The sequence below is a fragment of the Oryzias melastigma genome, linkage group LG21, assembly GCF_002922805.2.
Source record: "Oryzias melastigma strain HK-1 linkage group LG21, ASM292280v2, whole genome shotgun sequence".
NCBI classification, from domain to species: Eukaryota; Metazoa; Chordata; class Actinopteri; order Beloniformes; family Adrianichthyidae; genus Oryzias; species Oryzias melastigma.
In genome coordinates, this window is record NC_050532.1 from 18,665,914 (window position 1) to 18,684,232 (window position 18,319).

General features: G+C 37.0%; 1 protein-coding gene across 6 annotated transcripts in view; it reads left to right on the forward strand.

The window, feature by feature from the left end:
- Positions 1-3,256: 3,256 nt before the first annotated feature.
- Positions 3,257-18,319, forward strand: part of myo3b (myosin IIIB) — a 70,146-nt gene continuing 55,083 nt past the window's right edge. For 2 of the 6 annotated variants that reach the window (XM_024286652.2, XM_024286653.2), the window contains exons 1-8: positions 5,050-5,787; positions 6,087-6,270; positions 8,454-8,588; positions 9,528-9,632; positions 9,778-9,877; positions 10,356-10,432; positions 10,937-11,082; positions 16,601-16,666. In XM_024286652.2, coding sequence (XP_024142420.1) covers positions 5,759-5,787; positions 6,087-6,270; positions 8,454-8,588; positions 9,528-9,632; positions 9,778-9,877; positions 10,356-10,432; positions 10,937-11,082; positions 16,601-16,666 — 842 coding nt within the window. In that variant the 5' untranslated portion in view covers positions 5,050-5,758. Of the gene's footprint in view, positions 3,610-5,049; positions 5,788-6,086; positions 6,271-8,453; positions 8,589-9,527; positions 9,633-9,777; positions 9,878-10,355; positions 10,433-10,936; positions 11,083-16,600; positions 16,667-18,319 lie in introns of those variants that run through there. The other 4 variants (XM_024286649.2, XM_024286645.2, XM_024286647.2 and 1 more) reach the window with 4 other exon arrangements.

Genomic DNA, 18,319 nt, shown 5'->3' on the forward strand with positions numbered 1-18,319 from the left:
GAGGAATCATTAAAAGAAAAAGAAGAAGTTAGCACTGGAGAAACCTTTTGAGATCATGCATGCTGCTTTTATGTTTACCAGGTTTCTCCTTTTTTTTTTTGTTTTTTTGTTTTTTGATTTGCAGGACCCACTTTGTAAATGAGCGCAACCAAAAAAAAGCCAATGAGTGATGGGTGGCATTTATAAGGGAAGGCTTCTGAGTGGTCTTGTGTCAGACTGAAGAAAGAATACAGTACATTACTGTAGGTGCTGATTCAAACTTTGAGTTTGAGTGGGAAGTTGGGACATTTAAGGAAAAATGTAAAATATGTGAATAAAATATGAACACACTGAATTTGCTTTTCTCTGTTTCTTTACATTTCTGTTCATCAGAAAAGGAAATTTTGAGATCTTCTCTACTTTTTGCTCAAGTTCTGGTTCACCTGAGTGAGGTTTGCTGCCATGTGACCGAGTACTTGTGGGATAATTGGTTTCCAAACAAGGGAGGCCCTCAGAGTAATGACCAACCGCAGCACAAAGCCTCTGTTTTCCACCAGTTAGGCAAGAAAGAATTCAAAATGGAATGCTGTGTGAGTCTGCAAAATCTGCCAAGATTCTGCAAAAAATGTTTCCCACCAGGAGATGTTTGTGTTGCAGAATGTTCTCGGCATCGCCGGACTTTCCTTTTGTCTCTGCTGGTGCAGGTAAACTCAATCTGCTGCTCGTCAGACCTTTCACCATGAATAGACTGTTCAAAGCTGCATAAAGTGGTGGTCAGTCAGCTGACCGCTTCCGGGCGGCAGAACAACCTGCTCAGATGTCTGGCTGGTTAATAATTCAAGTTTCTAGCTAAGCAAAAAGAGAAATCGCTTCGAATGTGATTTTTAGTGATGGAGTCCTGCGGGAGGAGCAGTTCGGGGGGAAAAAAATTGCGAATTTTGAATTTGAGGAGATGAAGTTTTCTGATGACTGGGTGGTCCTTTCTGTGTTACAGATGTAAAATATGGAAGTACGAGTTCAACAATGATGAGGTAAGAAATGTGCTGAATTTCAGTCTAAAGATTTAACAATTTGATTATAGAACATGTCACTGTTGATGTAAAATCTGTTTTTCAGAAAAAAAAAAATGATAAAACTTTCATAAAAATACAAACGCAAAAATTGGTTTCTCTGTATGCAGAGCAAGAATGAGACAATTTCCTGTAACTACATTTGTTGAAACTTTATTAAAATATTTTGTTTTTATTAAGATATAAAGCAGCATTCAATTCTTGAGCCTGACTTTAAAAGCAGACATAAAAGTAGATATTCGCGCCCCAAAAAAGTTTTGTGTATTTTAGTTTTCCACAAATATTGTTGGGAGTAACTCTCTGCTAAAGTGATGCATCCCATTGACATTACTTTTTAGCTGTTACTAAGTAGTATAGGGCATTACTGTAATAGTAACTGATGCATTACAACACAATATCCATTTTAATTGTAATAGTTCAAAGCAGTTAGACCACCAGGCGATTTAAAAAAAAACAGCTAAGTGAGTTAATTTAAACTTTTTACAACATTTTTCTAAATCATTTTAACCTAAATTATTAAGTCAACGATCCTTGAGCTCACAGACCTAAACAATTCTTGAATGTTCTTAGGGTCATTGTCTCTCTGTGCTGTTGTACGTAAAGTGAAGCAAATTCAGTTTGACTTTATTAATTAGCGTTTCAGAAATCTATATCGATTCTAAATTTCTTATTATTATTTTTGCCCCTTTGTGCTGTTATTTCTAACTAAATAAAAAATATTCAATATTTTTTTTGTTCAAGGTGATGATCAATTTATTGGTATTTTGGGAATTGGAGTCGTGCGGCATAAAGTGGTTAATTCTAATTTATTCATTCTTGATTTACTTTTTTAATCTTTATTCTTTAAGATTATCTGTTTTACCTTTTTTTTAAATAAATATTTTTTTAGATTTTTGTATTTTTATGTTCTAGATGGACTAAAGCTGAAGAATGGTCCATTAGTTGTTGCACTATAAAAATACTTGAATTATTTGTAATTTTGATATATTTTTTGCATCTCATCTGTATGTGAAATATTTTTGCAAAAAAAAAAAAGAGTCACTTTAGATTATGTTTTACTGCAAGTGTTACAAAGAAAGTCACAAAATAATAACATAGATTTTAGATGACCACTTTAAGGTAAGCGATTACTTTTTGCAACAGTTACAAGTAATCTATAATGTATTACAGTTTGTGATTGGTGCAACACCAATCATTGTTTAAGAGTTCTGTCCTTCTGCTGTTTTGTGAGTAAGACTTTAGTCGTCCGGGGCGAGAACAAGGCCACAGAGCTGCAGGCCTGAGTGAAGGTTTACAGTAAAGCCTCCTCACATCCCCTTAAAAAGGATTACCTTTTCCTTTTTTCTGGCCCTCCTCTCTCTGCAGACTCACTAAAAGGTTTACCAAGTGGCTTTACCACAAGGTGAAATTGTTTGAGTTTGATGGAAGCAGAAAATAAGATTACCCACTTTCACTTTGCAGTGTTTCTGGGACAGAGATGTTCTGCAGAGAAAGCATCACGGCATTAGTTGTGAAGATGCACAAAACTGCAAATTAATTACAGCAATTAACCCAAATTGCAAAGCTTTGTTTCACCTTTATGAAATTATTTTGGTGTCTTGTAAAACCGAGACTGCAATAAATGTTTTTATTCTGTTACAAAAATAGGAAACGAAGCGTAACCTGAGTCTGACCATCAGTGGTGTCCAGTTTCTAAACCACACTCCAGAGGGCCAAATTTCTTCCATCGTTACTCGGCATTTCTAGAATAAACAGAAATTCTCTGAATACATTTATCTAAAAAATATAGTTTGCAAAATGTGTTTACTTCATCATGTGCTGCCAATAAAAACAGAAAACTGCTCATAACTGTGGTATTTAATCATTACGTAATGCATACATTTTTACAGTAATCTTTAAAACAGATTCACTTACTCTTGTGTTGTAACACATTCTGTGAAAAAAGTTACTAGAAAAATTACATTCTGGAAGAAAAAGCTTTAATTTTGGTAATCTCAATTGAGAAATGATGCTACTTTTGTTTATGTTATAATTTGTAAAAAAAAAAAGTGTTCAAACAAAGGCTGGAAAATCTTTAACACAGACAAAAATCTAATAAACATTAATTTAAAATCCCATCCAACTGCTTCTTCTATTCTCTCTTTTATTTAACCCAAATGATCTTAAACTTTCTTTTGGATAAGTTTATTTCTGTCTTTATTTAAACAAATGTATGCAAATATCCCTATTTGTAGAGTTTTTGTGGTTTATGAGTACATACAGGTATCTCAATGTACATATAATAATGTGCAAAGCAGCACCAGCAGTGTGTTGTTTGCAGAGTGGAGCGAAGGGTCACATGACCTAGCAACTGTCCAGTGTCTTCCTTGGTTACCTCCCTGCAACCTGAGGTGCTTCATATCAGCCACCATTATGAGTGGCTATATCTGCCACCTGAATATTTAACACCACTGGAGATCGGGTTGCAGGTTGGTGGTGAATTATTAATCCCTATGGATTGGCTAAATTAGTTTGGAGCAGTTTGAAGTGAAGCAGCAACAGGCGCTCACACAAAAACAAGGTATGTCTGACTTGTGGTATTATGATTTTGGCTTTTTGAATGAATTAAGATTACAATCATCTCAGAATATTTTCAAACATGTTTGTTTTTACTATAAAATTAGGCAGTAAAAATGCATTTATAATCCACAATGTTTGTTTGCTTTTTAGTGTTTTCTTTTAAATACTAATGTATCATTTGTTACTTAATATTTATTTTCTCAACCTGTGGGATAACATGAATGTTGCTGTTGTGGGTTAGAGTTTGTGAAAAGTAATGTAATTATTGTAGAATTACACCAACATATTTTTTTTTCATTAATTCAACATATTTGTCTGATATAAACTCATGTGGGTAACTCCGCCCCCTTACCTTTCCATGTTCTTTTCAGATTGAACGTTGCCATGTACAGTATTAGCCGTCGTTCACTAATCCTGATGTTCAGATATGTGACCAGGATGTAAACAAACAAGAGAATATGTTGTGTGGAGCTCCTGCTCCAAAGAAGTATAATGTCAGTGTTTATAGTTACCTTTGTTTCTATGATTAGGACAAATGACTGGTTTTATGTACAAAACAAGACTTGTGTAAATACAAAAAGAAGACAATTTGGGACCAAACAACTAGGTCCTGTTTGGAAATCTCTAAGATGTTTTTGTTTAGATCTAAAAGAAATCAAAAATATTAAAAATCAGATACTACTATAGTCCTTACCAAAAAATTTTCTACAAACATTGTTATGGTAAATTTGAGAGCAATTTTTCAGCAGACTTCTGGCTAAAGCTGCTTTCGCAGAGTTTTTCTTAATCCTTTAGCATTAGTGATTTCACCAATAGCACACTCTGTGACCTACTGTAACTCTTCAATCGTTTACCTGATCAACATGAATCAGTTGATTCTAAAGGAGACAAAAATAGTTTATCATTTCAGATTTGCACTGATATAAAACAGCCACTTTTCAGCTGATTTTCATTCATCGCATAATCCATGTGTCAAAGCCAAGGCCCGGGGGCCGGATTCGGCCCTCCGGGAATTATATCTGGCCCTCTAGATCATTTTCTTAAAATTGTTATTAATGGCCCAATGTTATTTTATGCTTATTTCTAACTTGTTTAATTTTGACAATATTTTTTTATGGAGTGTAAAATATTGAAAGTTATTTAAGGTTTAAGTTGATTTAAAATAAGGAATAATAGAAAAAAACAAATTATTTTGATGATGTTTCAACATTATTATTAATAAGCACAATAAAATAGATCATTTTTTAAAACCATATTTGTCACTTTAAAGTGAGACCGTAAACTTTTTTACAGATTTTATTAAATCACTTGGTTTTAGTATAAAATTTGACAACAATCATTATTTTTATTTTGCATTTGCAGTAAAAATTGATCAGTAAATACTTTTAGTTTCAACTTTTTCCTCTGAAGGACGCCCAGAAAGGTATCAGCTCTATGTGTTTATATGTTTGAGAGTCTCTCCACAGAAGATCCATCTAAAATCCGCCCACGTGCTCACACGCCATGCAACAGCAAGCAGTCCATAAATCTGTCCTCATGTGGCGGGGGTTAAACGCAATTTTTCACATCATTTGGCGATAACCAAAAAGGAACGACGTCCCCTTCTGTCTCTCAGGGTCACCCAGCCCCAGTGATACATTAAAACGTTCACGACGAGACGAGCAGACACGGGATTAAAAAACAAACACACCCCCTTTCCATCTTGTTTATGGGAACACGTCCCATTTTCTAAAAAGGGGAAGTATGTGTCGCTGTGTGGTTAAAGCGACTCTCACTCCATCATGCGTCTCGTGTCTTTGACACCTAATGCTTCGTCTCACTGCGTCTGCTTTTCTTCACAGAGAGCTTTAGAAAATTGTCTCTCCTTTTTTGTTATTTTTTTATGCTGATGATTATGAATCTTTAAAGGTGTAAATAGATTTACAAAACACTTGACATTATAATCACCCTATAAAAAAATTTCTTGAAGGTGTGGCTCCGACTCAGTGCTTCAGGTCAGTTAATCTCTTGTATAATCCAATAGATCTTTAGCAGATTGTGCTCCTTAGAGGGCATGGCAGTGACGGAGTCCCTGCGGAGGAGGCTTTGCTGTTGCTGTCGTTCTGTTATGATCCACAGAGACTCTTTACTTGTAGCTTCTCAGTGCCCTGATGAGTCAAAAGAAAATAACTTTTGCCATGTAAGTACACCCCCCCCCCATCTGCTTTAATTTGCTTCTGCTTTAAGTGGCTCCCCTGGTGTATGGATTGGTTGTACAGTAATAGATTAAATAGGAGGCTTTGGGAAATACATGTGCAGATCTCTGTAAGCACTTTCCCCCTCACAGCAGCTTAGTTAAGTCTGTGGCCGCCTGCTTCTCTGGGACTCTAGATGGCTGATAAAGTGTTTTTCTTTTGTGCTGTGACACTATAGCAGTACACGTTGTGTGACAAGTTTGTAATCGCCCCTCCATCATTCACAATGGTGTTTATTTCCCAGGAGGTCACTTTATGGACTGTACCCTTACAAGTCCACCATGATTGGCCTGGAGAACCTTGGGGATCCTTCAAGCAACTGGGAAATCGTGGAGACCATCGGTAAAGGAACATACGGCAAAGTCTACAGAGTGACCAGCAAAAAAGACGGGAGTCAGGCGGCCGTGAAAGTGCTGGACCCAATCAATGTAAGCCTTTTGACAGAATATGTCAAAAGGGTCCATTTTTCGATGTGTTCCTAAATGAGGGAAAGTTTATTGTCTTCAAGTACAAAATGTATTGGATTGTTTGTTAGTACTAGAATGGAGATTAGATGTGATTATGGTAAAAAAAATCATCTTTATTTTAATTAAAGAGCTGTTTTTGAAGATGCTCCTAAACTCTGTTTCTCTGCTTAGAAAGTTTTGAAATAATTACATTGATCAAAGTTTCTTTTCTTCTAATTTACTTTTTATTGGTTTTAGGGGCAATGAAGCAAAACAGTTTATCTTTAGCTTATACAACCAGAAACACAGATTTATTTATAGCAGATGATCATAGAAATGTGAAATTGGAATTTAATCTTTTCTCTAAATGGGGATTTTTGTGCAGCTTAATGTATAATTGTTGCCAAATAATAAAGAAAAAGAAAAGTAAAAAACCTTTTAAAAAAGTTGGAGCACAAGGGGTTTCTCCCAGTTCCAATTCATTTAACCTCTTAATGCCTGTTGTTACAAATATATAAACAAATGATTAAAAAATGACCTAAATGTAGCATCTACTTAAAATCAAAGACATACCTGACTTTATTTTTCACATCTGAAAAGAAATTTAGGCATTAAGGAGTTAAGTGTTGGATGCTCTTCATGATTTTAAACTTATTGTGCTTTTTATTGAGTTTTGCTGTAGCTTATACATTTCTGTCACTTCACCACTGACCTTTACACCATTTAAAGCCGCTTTTCGATCTGAACTGCTTTTCATCGCTTGTTTCCAAGCCTGTTGAGAATGTAACATTGTTTGTTAATTTCTTTGTCCCAAACTAAGAAAGATTAAGTTAAAAGTCATAAGGAAGATTTCTGTTTTTGTATGACCTCTGCTGAAAAATCTTTTGTTCATTTAAAAATCCTGTCTTTTCCTTGATTTAACCCTGTAAAGCCTACTACATTTTTAAAAATTTAGAAAATTCAAATTTTATTTGAAGTTAAGATTTTAAACTATTTAGTTACATTCACATTTGCAATATATTTTTTAATGAAATATAGATAATATTGATTTGGTTGATTTTGTAATTTTTTGTTCACAAAAATGTTAGTTTAAGATGAAAAAATACTGACATAAGTGTTCAGGATAAACAAACCTTCCCTACCCACTGTCTCAAATTTGAGCCACACATCTTTAACATGCTGTAACTGTAATATAAACAATACATTTTAAATAAATTTGGCATTTTTTCAATCCAGCAAGTAGTCATTCAATAAAATGAATAACAACAGGTGAGTTATCCTCATCAAAAAGTTAAAAAAATTAGCTAATTGTTTTCCCGCCAAAAATGTTCTTGAGATTTCATGGAGGCAGCCATTTTGAAATGAGCAGGAAAAGCCCTTCTGCTGCCCCTAGTGGAATGATGATGAACTACAAATCTGAAAACACAGATCAAGTTATATACAATTTATGGAAAACTGTGATCATGCTAATGAGATATAAATGTAGAGTTAAGACCTTCACTAACTCTTCTTGTATGACAGTTTTGTTGCGACTGAACTAACTCTAAAGCCTTTGTGTTGTTTTTCCCTTTCCTCTAACTCTTCAATTTATCAGCACTCGCATCACTCAAGCAGAGTAGGTTGGCAGTTTCCTTCCCCCTTCATCTTGATGCAGTTGTACTTTCTCCATTGATCCATGTCAGTGCCCCCCCTTCTGTTTATGTCATGTTAAGTTTATGCATGCTTGCACACGTGTCGCCGCACACACTGTAGCTCCTGTTTCGTGATAAGGACAGCGGGTCTACGGCTTGCTTGTGTCAGTGGAGCATCCTCCATCCTGGTGGCCGCATCAACCAAGACGCTGTGTTGATGGCCATGAAGATGAAGCTGCTTCCTCTCCCATTCTTTTCCCTGATTAGACCGCTGACACTATCGCTCAGAGATCCACCGAGACAAATTCTGCCTCCTTGGTTGTTTATCTTTCCTCCCTCTGAAATTTACTTTGATAGAAACTAGCCTCCAGGAATAGCTCAGCCCAACAGCCAGCCCCATCCTTTAGTAGCTTTAGCTATACTTTCTGCTATAAGTTTCTGCTTTTGCCAAACATATCATGCAGTTCTCCAAGTTTGTTAGTGATGCGGCTCATATAAAGCTGCTTTTAAGCTTTTTTTTTTTGCTCCTTCAAGGATGTGGATGAAGAGATCGAGGCAGAATATAACATCCTGAGGTCGCTGTCAAACCATCCTAATGTGGTGAAGTTTTATGGCATGTTTTACAAGACAGACAAGTTATCCGGTGGACAGCTCTGGCTGGTACTTGAGGTGAGCTCCTTCAACTTTATTTATTGATGGGTCAGATGATAAAACTACATTTTCTTTGTTTTGTTCTGTAATAGAATAAATTAAAACAATTACTGTCTTCCTTTATGTTTGGGGTTTCCTAACTTTTTGCAAAGAGGGCCAGATTTGGTGAGGTATAAATGTGTGAGAGCTAACCAATCGCCAACATTTAGATATAAATGAACTACTTAATGACAACTTTATTCCTTTTTATTTCTTCACATAGGACAGTAATACATCTTGTTTATCAAAAATGCTGTGAGTTTCTGATTTGAAGACCAGAAATAAAATTAAAGCATCTGCAAAAACCCTTTGTCAACAGAAAAAGACTATGGCCCATAATATGTAACAAACTAAGCAATTAATTCAAGACTAAAAGAGCAGAATTTGTTTTTTTTTTTTACTTTGGCCACAACGTTTCATATGCACATGATCAATGCAGAAAAAGAGGATTTGTTGGTATTTTATGCATTTTCTGAGAAAATATAGCAGAAGTCACGGCAGACATTCATCATATCCAGATGGTATCAGCACTTTGCTCATTTCAAATCCTAAATCTTGAAGATCCGGTCATCAGAACCACTGCAATTTGTCCTGAGAATATAACTTCAGCAGGTGAGTTCAGAGATGCCGTCGTCACTGAGGAAGAAAATGACAAACATTTTTTCAGATCTGAGTCTCATCGCTGCTCCAGAGAGGAAAAAAAGTAAACTATGCATGAATGTGTTTATTTACCAGAGAAAACCTGCTGCAGTGATGCTTGTTTTTCCCTAAAAGTTTATCAGTTGTGAATTGATGTTGATGCAGACGTGACCATTCTTTTTTTTCTGAGTTGCTGTGTGAGGGCTCGCCCTCCACATGGATCATAATCTGGAGGGGTGAATGATGGACGAGTCACTGGTGCTTCTGTCTCCCTCCCAGCTGTGCAACGGCGGCTCTGTCACAGAACTCATCAAAAGCCTGCTCATGCGCGGCCGGCGTTTGCAGGAGCCTCTCATCTCATACATCTTATACAGTGCCCTGCTGGTAAGATGGTCTTCTGCAAAGCAGCTGAGAGGAGAGGGGGCTGCAGATGCGCAGAAACTATTTAAGGGGAGGTGTTTTTCAGAACGCCTACATAGAGATTCCTGATGTAACATCTGTCATCCATTTGTGTCCTCCTACCTTAAAGGGTCTCCAGCACTTGCACAACAACAGGATTATTCACCGTGACGTCAAAGGGAACAACATCCTTCTGACCACTAACGGGGGAGTCAAACTGGTTGACTTTGGTAATTATGTTTCAAAGAGAACCGATTTTTCTGACACTGTTTCGTGAAGCCCATCCCTGCCACAGACTGTGAAGGCCAACACAATCATTTGATGTGCTCTGTACTCCCAAGTCTCCATAAAGTCTTTCATTTCACAGACCGTAGCCTTAACCCAGGGCTATTATTGCTCATTTAAATGGTATTATTTGATCCTTTGCATATTAAAAGAAAGCTTTCTACAGCAAATGACTTTCAGTCACCCCCAGGCATGTTTATGTCCTCTGTGTCGCGGAGATGAAGAGGACTCATGCTGATAAAATCTGTCCTACATAATATGAAATGATTATTGGCCATTATTACCGGTGCTTGGCAGGATGCCACGCTAAACTGTATGCCAGGATTTATTTAGAAACTCAAACATTTACCGTCTGCCATAAATCGGACTCCTGGGACTTTTGGTCTCGTTCAGTTTCAGACTCCAGCTTTCGTCTTTTCTTAGGGGTTTCAGCTCAGCTGACCAGCGCGCGGCTGCGGAGGAACACGTCGGTTGGGACCCCGTTTTGGATGGCTCCAGAGGTCAGCATGTTCATCTCACTAACGGATGTTTCGGCACTTTAATGGGTTCTTTAAGCAAGCAAGGTCTTCATGTTTTACACACAGAGAGAAGAGGGAGCGCCTCAGTTATTTCAGTCCCTCCTCTGTGTCATTATGTATTCCCCTCCTATTCTCCTCCACGGGTGCAGCTCTTGAGGTTGCCTCAAGGTTAATAGCTGGGAGTCTGAGGCCCCCTCGGCTTACTGTTTGGCACAAATGATGTGCGGTGATTGGCTTGGTCAGTAGGGACCTGAGGGGCAATTAGAATAAATTCAGCTTTAAAATGTAGTGTCAGTTATAATTACGGAAGGTGTGAAAGAGGAGCTCCCACTAACAGCTACTCGGCTTAAATGACCCATAAATAAACTGATTTTTTACCAGCTAGGAGTGAGAAAGATGTCAAACAATTTTCAAAAAAGCATTAGAATAGATTTAACTCTGACTGAGCTGCTCAGATGCCCCCTCCCTTTTGTTTCATGTTGGCAGGTTATAGCCTGTGAACAGCAGTATGACTACTCCTACGACGCCCGCTGTGATGTGTGGTCTCTGGGCATTACAGCCATCGAGCTGGCAGATGGAGATCCCCCCCTGGCTGACATGCATCCAGTTAAAGCCCTTTTCAAGATCCCGAGGTAAGTCCAGCAGAGGGCGCTGTGACCACACAGCTGGAGGCCGCTCTCACAAAGACTCCAGTAGATGACAATGAAAGGAATAAGAGAAAAACAGCACCTATTTCTACCTTTTTCTCCCTTCAAATGCAGAAGATGTTTTTATGTTATAATTAATTGCATTTAAATTTTTCCTTTAAAGCATCAAAACCGGTTCTATGCCTGATGATCACGTGAAGTTTCAGTGACCTTCCTTCATCGGCACAATCCTGCAATTATCTCACAGTTGGCTTGAGATACATTTTCTGATTGCAATTTGCATTAGTGATTAGCGCCATTCACATTGAGATGAGCCTGCCACCTCCTCCCCGTCACAACATTATCGGAGCATGCCTTGAGTTGAGAGAATTACGCCTCGCATCAGCACCAAGTTTGACTGAGCAGTGATTATAACAGAAGGGCTGTCTGATAGCAGAGCATGATGGGGCTTTTTCACTTTTCTTTTATCGAGGACTTGTTGCTTCGGTGAGGATTGTTTAAAGTATCCACCCATCTTCTTTGTCCTGTCCAGGGTCATGGGGGTTGCTGGAGATAATCCCAGCTTCTTCAGGGTTAAGTCGGGGTATACCCATCACCAAACCATTGCAGGAACACACACAAATAGACAAACAATCCACATTGCTTCTCCACACCTATGGCTTCACCCTATATTTACATTTAACCTTCCAAGCATAGAAATATGGTAAAAATAGTGGCTACTACCGAACTTTTACAAAGATGAATGAGTACACTGGAGAAAGTGGGTGTGGGGCGGTGCTGGCAGCGCGGACTACTCCTGGAAGGGGCTGTTCCTCACTTCTCTAGTATGTCACAATGTGAGGGTGCACTCTTTTTTGTGGATTGGAGGGGCTGAAGGTTTTAGAGGAATGCTTAGAGATGCATGAATAAAGCAGAATATCGCTTTGGGTTTATTTTTCTCAGGGAACTAACATTATAATGTTCTTGAAAGCTCAAAAAAGTTTTTTTGCATATTATTAAAAAAAAAATCAGACACCACTACAGCTTCAAAACCCCCTACAATTGGAGCTATAGGGGAGCAATTCTGATTAAACTCAATCCTATGGGTGGTTTAAAGTCACAAATTAAACAAACATGTTTTCTGGGCTGAGGGAAAGTCATTTAGGGTAAATGCACTCATTCACAAGGAGAAGCTTACCAGGGTTTGAACCAGAATCTTCTTACTGTGAGGCAGTGGTGCTAACGTGCAGCTCCTAAGAGGAATCACCCTTTATTTTTTACTTAAGCTTACCTCAGATGATGCTACATATATCTAGAGCTGACATCCCTGCCTCCACACTCCTGGAGAAATTTATGTTTTGGCCTTTTGCTGTGAATTGGGACCTTAAAGGTTTAGCGGTTCTGTCATAAATTTCACAGAATCTGCCCAGCCATGAAACAGTTCTGGTAACATGTCACTTATCTTAAATACCTTTTACCCCGTTGCTGGTTTTAAAGTCAGAATAAAGGGTTCGACTGCTGAATGAATTATTTTTAAATGAGAGATTTGACTTAAAAAAATTAAAAGACAAGCAAGCTCTTTTTTTTAATAATAGGAAACTTACTATTTTAGTGGTCTAATTGTAGAGAGTTTGTCTTGAGGGTTTGAGTCTTGATCTGACAGGAGATTGCCGCTCTCCCAGGCAGAGTAAATTCACTGCACTTGTTTCATTTTAAGTTTTTCACTTTATTACATTTTCAACAAGTCTTTTTGAGGTTCTGTCCTAATTAACGGAACACATCTTTACCCTAAAATCTTGTGTTTTAGAGTCACAGTCAGTAATGTGTTTCCAGACTTAAAATTCAAGGTCATGTAGTTAATCAGGTTTTCCTCTGTAGGAGCTGCTGGACAGTTTTTTTTTTTTTTTTAAATAAAAGGTCATATTCCTCCTATGGAAAAACCCTAATGAACACACAGATTAATCAACACTTTGTTGAAGTTTTCATTAAATTATTGTCTCAATTCACCTCAAGCAATCAGGTCACCTTGTGTGTCAATAAAATCTAAGCTTCTGACGAGTTGAAAGCTGTTATAATCTCAGATGCTTTGTTTATGTCTGTGTTTCATCACCGGCTGAAGGTAATTGAGCCTGAGAGAGTCGTGTTGTGTTCTCCGTGAACACAAATGAAGCTAACTGAGCAAGTGGAGGGTAAAGTTATAAAATCATCAGCTGCAAATTTAATCAAAGATGCTCAGGGCAGTAATACTTTCTGATGCTTAAAACGCATGGAGGCTAACTGTCCATGTGAGGTTAAACCAGCAGGTGAGAAGAACGTGATGTAAAAATTAAAATCAAAGACGGCCAAGGTTGTGTTTACTCGCTCAGATCCCTGTTCACATTATCCTGCATGTTAAACGATCCTGTCTGAACACTGATCAAAACAAATGAGATGGAAGCAATTAATAGAGAGGCTAAAGATTATGTTTGTGTTTCACCAAATATCATTTTCACAAGTAAAAGTTTAACCCTTGTGCTATCTTATGGGGTCCAGATGACCCCGCCCTTATATTGATGTGCGAGTTTATTAAAAATGTGTTTTTATATGCATGTATGTCTTGGAGGAGCAGGGAGCTTTTGGCAATAATATTTAGAAATGCAAATGTAAGATTAATTCTCTTTATATATGTCCTTTATGATCAGAATAATGCCACAAGAACATGTTCAGAACACATTTTTCCTCAGAGTGGGTCTTTTAATTGAAGATTTTACAGCTACACAAAATAGTATTCATTTTTAGAAAAAAAAATTCAAGGTTATATGGACAAAATGTAATAAAAGTTCAACAATGAAGCTGGATTACAGAGAAATTTTAACTTTGTCATTATTAAATCCAAACCTAAAACACTCAGAAATCCCTTTTTTGTAGATTATTTTTGACCAAAATAGCAAATATTTGATCAAATAAAATTTATCATAATTTGTCAGTTACAATGAAATTACAAACGTACTTATTGTGTCCCAGATTTTGCATTATCAGACAATAATTAAGCCTCGACGATCATAAATATGTTAAACGACGTTCCAATCTGGAGTGGAAGCTCCACCTTTAATGCAGTTCCAGCTCTGGACTGCCTCGGAGAGCAGCACCGGCGACGAAGCCACCTAGAACGTGATGAATGTTGCTGTATGACTCGCTTGTTCATGCATGCTCAAAGAAGTAGTGGAGCTGTTGTGATGGATGAGCTGAAATTTTAAGTGTGCGGTCCATTCGCCGAGGAAGTCTTTATTTTGTGCACTGAGGTTTGGAAAACGAAAAGGCCACTCTTTTTTGCTTTCTTTCACTCTTTCATTCATTTCTTGAAATTTTCTACAGACGAACAGAGTTTTGTGGTTGGACTGATTAATGTAACGTTCCCTGATCCACACAGAAAATGTAGAATCTGTCATTTCAGCCTCACTATTTCTGTGAAAGAGGACCACAATGACAGACAGTTTATCGACTTAAATGTATTTTGCTCTTTGTACCCAGAGTCTGCTTTTATAAAAGCTGCTGGAGATATTTAGTGGGTGGAAAATGCTTTTTGGCATCACCAGACACTGTGGAGAATTTATACTTCCTGTAAAACAGTATTTTTTTTATTTTTTTTTTACTACTTTTGGAATAAAAACGGACTAACTGAGATTGAATATAGATGCGCCTCATGCTGTTTCAAAAGCCTGGCTGTAAAAATAGATTTTAAGAAGTTTTTTTTGATAATTGTTTGAAAATATTCAATCTTATAGTAATCAGTCAAACTTGATGTGGTGTTTCTTACAGCTTTGACTCTCTTTAATTACCACAAGTGAAGAAATAATGATCTATTGAAGGATTAAAGAAGAAATACATACATTTTAGTGATGTAACGACTACATGGTGAATCAATATAATCAGATCGGTTTGTCTTAAACAAGTTTTTATTCAAATCACATAGAAACGACCTAAATAATTGAAAATTAGATAAATTGGTATTCAATATTGAAAAAAAAAATACCATTTGGATTGAGGTAGGGTAGGTTTTTTTTTAAGGTTTGTTTAAAAAGTGAATGGATTTGCCAAATAATTCTTGTTTACTTGTTTGTTTGTACATATATTAATCTATACTTGATTAGAAATGCAAGGAATCTGGAAAAGTTAGGCTGGTCAGTACCAGGTATTCATCTCTGAGTCTCACTGGTTGAATTTTTGACTAACGATATCCTGGATCGATTTTAGGTCAGTGAATCGGATCATTCAAAATAATCTAATATCGACTATGAATCATTGTTAAAATGAATCGTTGCAACCTAAATAAATATATTACTACAGAGTTCTTTAGTCTGTGCATGAATGCATCTGTTCAAAGACAATAGAAGCATAAGAGGTGCTCCAGTGTATAAATTAAAAGAATTAAGTTTTATTTTTACTTCGTTTCTGTGGAGCCCCCACAGAGTGAGTTGGGTTCTAGTTTACAAAAAAGTCTCTGTTGGAGGGGGAAACTTGTCTGTCGAAAGCTCCGGCTGTGCTTTTCTATATTTTGATTATTCCAATCAAAATAAGACGTGGAAATTCACTGTTTGTTGGTTGAAATCATATCTCAAGCAAACCCTGACAACTGAATTAATTCCTGTTTGATCTGAAGAAATGCTTCTGCAATGTGAGAAAAGGATAAATGATGCACTCTGCATGACAAAGATCGTATTCAACCATTGCAATCGCCCGATTTTTGTCCCCTATGTGGTTTAGTTACAGCTGCCACGAGCTCTTGACACCTCGCTGATTTAGCCTCAATCCACTCCGAGGAGCGCCTCGACAGCCTGGACCGGAATTTGAATAAGCCATCCGTGTTTACGGCGTGAGCCAGCTCTGGCATACACACAGCGAGAGGAGGAATGCAGGCCGGGTTTGCTAAGCACAATAAGTGCACTTGACAGTGTTATCTGCTCTGCTGCTGTATTGACTTTGCAAGGCGAGAATGTGTCTTCAGGCTCATGTTAGAGGTTGCATTGAGACAGTGTAAATGTTACAGGCTTTGATCTGCACTTTGAGAAGGATTGAACCATAAAAATGGTGGCTTGTTCTCTGACACCCTTCCCTTTTTTTTTTTTTAATAAAAAGAGTATTTTTTCTGCTGTTTTCTTTACTTGGTTTCAAAAAAGTACAAAAAGTTCTGGAAATGATGACTTCTCCCACCGTCCATCCTCCTCCTCCTCCTCCTCATGCACTTCTTGTCATCATGCCTGCTTGAAGAGTTGGCCTCATTACAGATAGCCTCTGTAAATGCTGCTGACACAGGTACAACTTGCTCCCATAACTTCGGGGTCCCAATGGCAAGATGCTTGCTGGCAGACAGCAGAGAGGCAACTATCATTTTTCAGCTGCTGCAGAGCTGGACTCCGACCAGCTCGTCTTCAAGGCAAAAACTCTCACAAGAGTTGCACTTCTACTGCAAGGGAGACTTACCCTTGCAGTTCTGAAGAAGCTGATAATCATGTGATTGTAACTTTTTAAAATTTGTTTGTTTCAGAAACCCCCCACCCACATTGCGAAGTCCAGACCAATGGTGCAGAAGTTTTAGCCATTTCATCAGCCAGTAAGTTTCCTCCGAATTCAACCTGTCAATGTGTGTAAAAGGTCGCATTTTTTGTCAGGACACAGTTATATATTCTAATATATATATATATATATATATATATTTTTTTTTTCTTAAAATAAATTAAATGAAAAATCCCACCGTTTTGTATAAAAATCTGTTTTTTCTGGACAGATTTTCTGTACTAAACCACACGTCACATTCAAGCTACTCAGATAAAAGCGATCAACATCAAGCAGGAAACAGGAAGACTGAGGAACCGGATGTTTTATTACCAGATTTTGTCAGCCCTCTTGTTTTTCTGTTCATTGACTTCAATCTGTGTAAATCTGCCACAGGAGAACAAACTAATTCGCCCAGGTTATCGGTTCCATCTGAGGCCCTGATAACTTATCATGTGCTCGGCTGTGCAAAGTTAATAATAATGTCAGGGGTGGCTTGTAATGGTTGTGTGGAATGTACAACTGAAATATCTTCTGTACAGTGCTGTCTCAGCCATAATAACCAAATAAATTCAATTTCTTTGGGGAATTATTTTGGTCTTTACCTTTAGCTGGTAGGCTTTACACAATTCCAGGTGTGTTTAAATTAAGTACATTTTATGACAGTTTATTCAATGATACGATCATGTTTTATTAAAACTATCAGACAGGGAACATTTTATGGATTAAAAAACACACTTAAAGATCCTTTGGCTTTAACCGTTTTATAGAAAAAAAAATACACCATTAATGTACATGGATGTATAAAAAAATAATGTTTCAAGCTAATTCCCAAACCACTGCTTTTAGTTATTTAATCATAGTTATTAGGAAGTAAAGTAGATCTCATAAACCAAATTAACTCTTCCTCTCAAGTGAACCATCGGTTTCTGATGTATGAATGAATTTATCATAAATCTAAACTTTTGATTCTGTTGATGAGTCAGCAATGAAGGTCAGGTTTGTGGGTTCTGCTTATGTGGAAGGTTGGATCTGAGTATGTGAAGTCCTCCAGATTTCAGGAGGAAACGAGAAAAGATACCTAAGCCAATTATTTATCTTAAAATGGAAACAAAATATTTAATTTATTAAAATGACTAAAAAGTTGACCGAAGTGTTATAAAATAATTGCAATTTTAATGTATTTATTTGTCGTAAAAATTAAATGAAACTAAATTGTATGCATAATGTAACAGGAATATGCTCAATTTTTTCTTCATCTTTTATTTTTGATCTATTGGTTTATGAAACTGAGTTTTTCAAAATAAAATGTTTAAAATATCAGTCCAAACTTTTTCCAATTTGAGACTATAATGATGTAAAAAAGTCTAAGTCTATGATGATTTAAAGAGCCACTCCAAAAAAAATTATGTTTCTGTTGTTTTTAACGTGTTTTTTTTTCTCACAATGGAGGACATATAAAAAAATCAAGAACAAATTTGCAGTTTTTCTATATTCAAATCATTGTGAATCAGGTGCAGACGAAAAAATTCAAATGGAAAATGATTGTATTTGTGAAATAGGATATAAACTAGGCGAGTCACAAGCTCCCAGCTGATGCATCCACATAAAGACAAATAGATCGGAATTCGTCTTTATTTTCTTCATTTGAGCTAGCTGGATGGCTCCAATATTGCTCCCCACTTTTGTTGCACAGGTAATATTAGGGCTG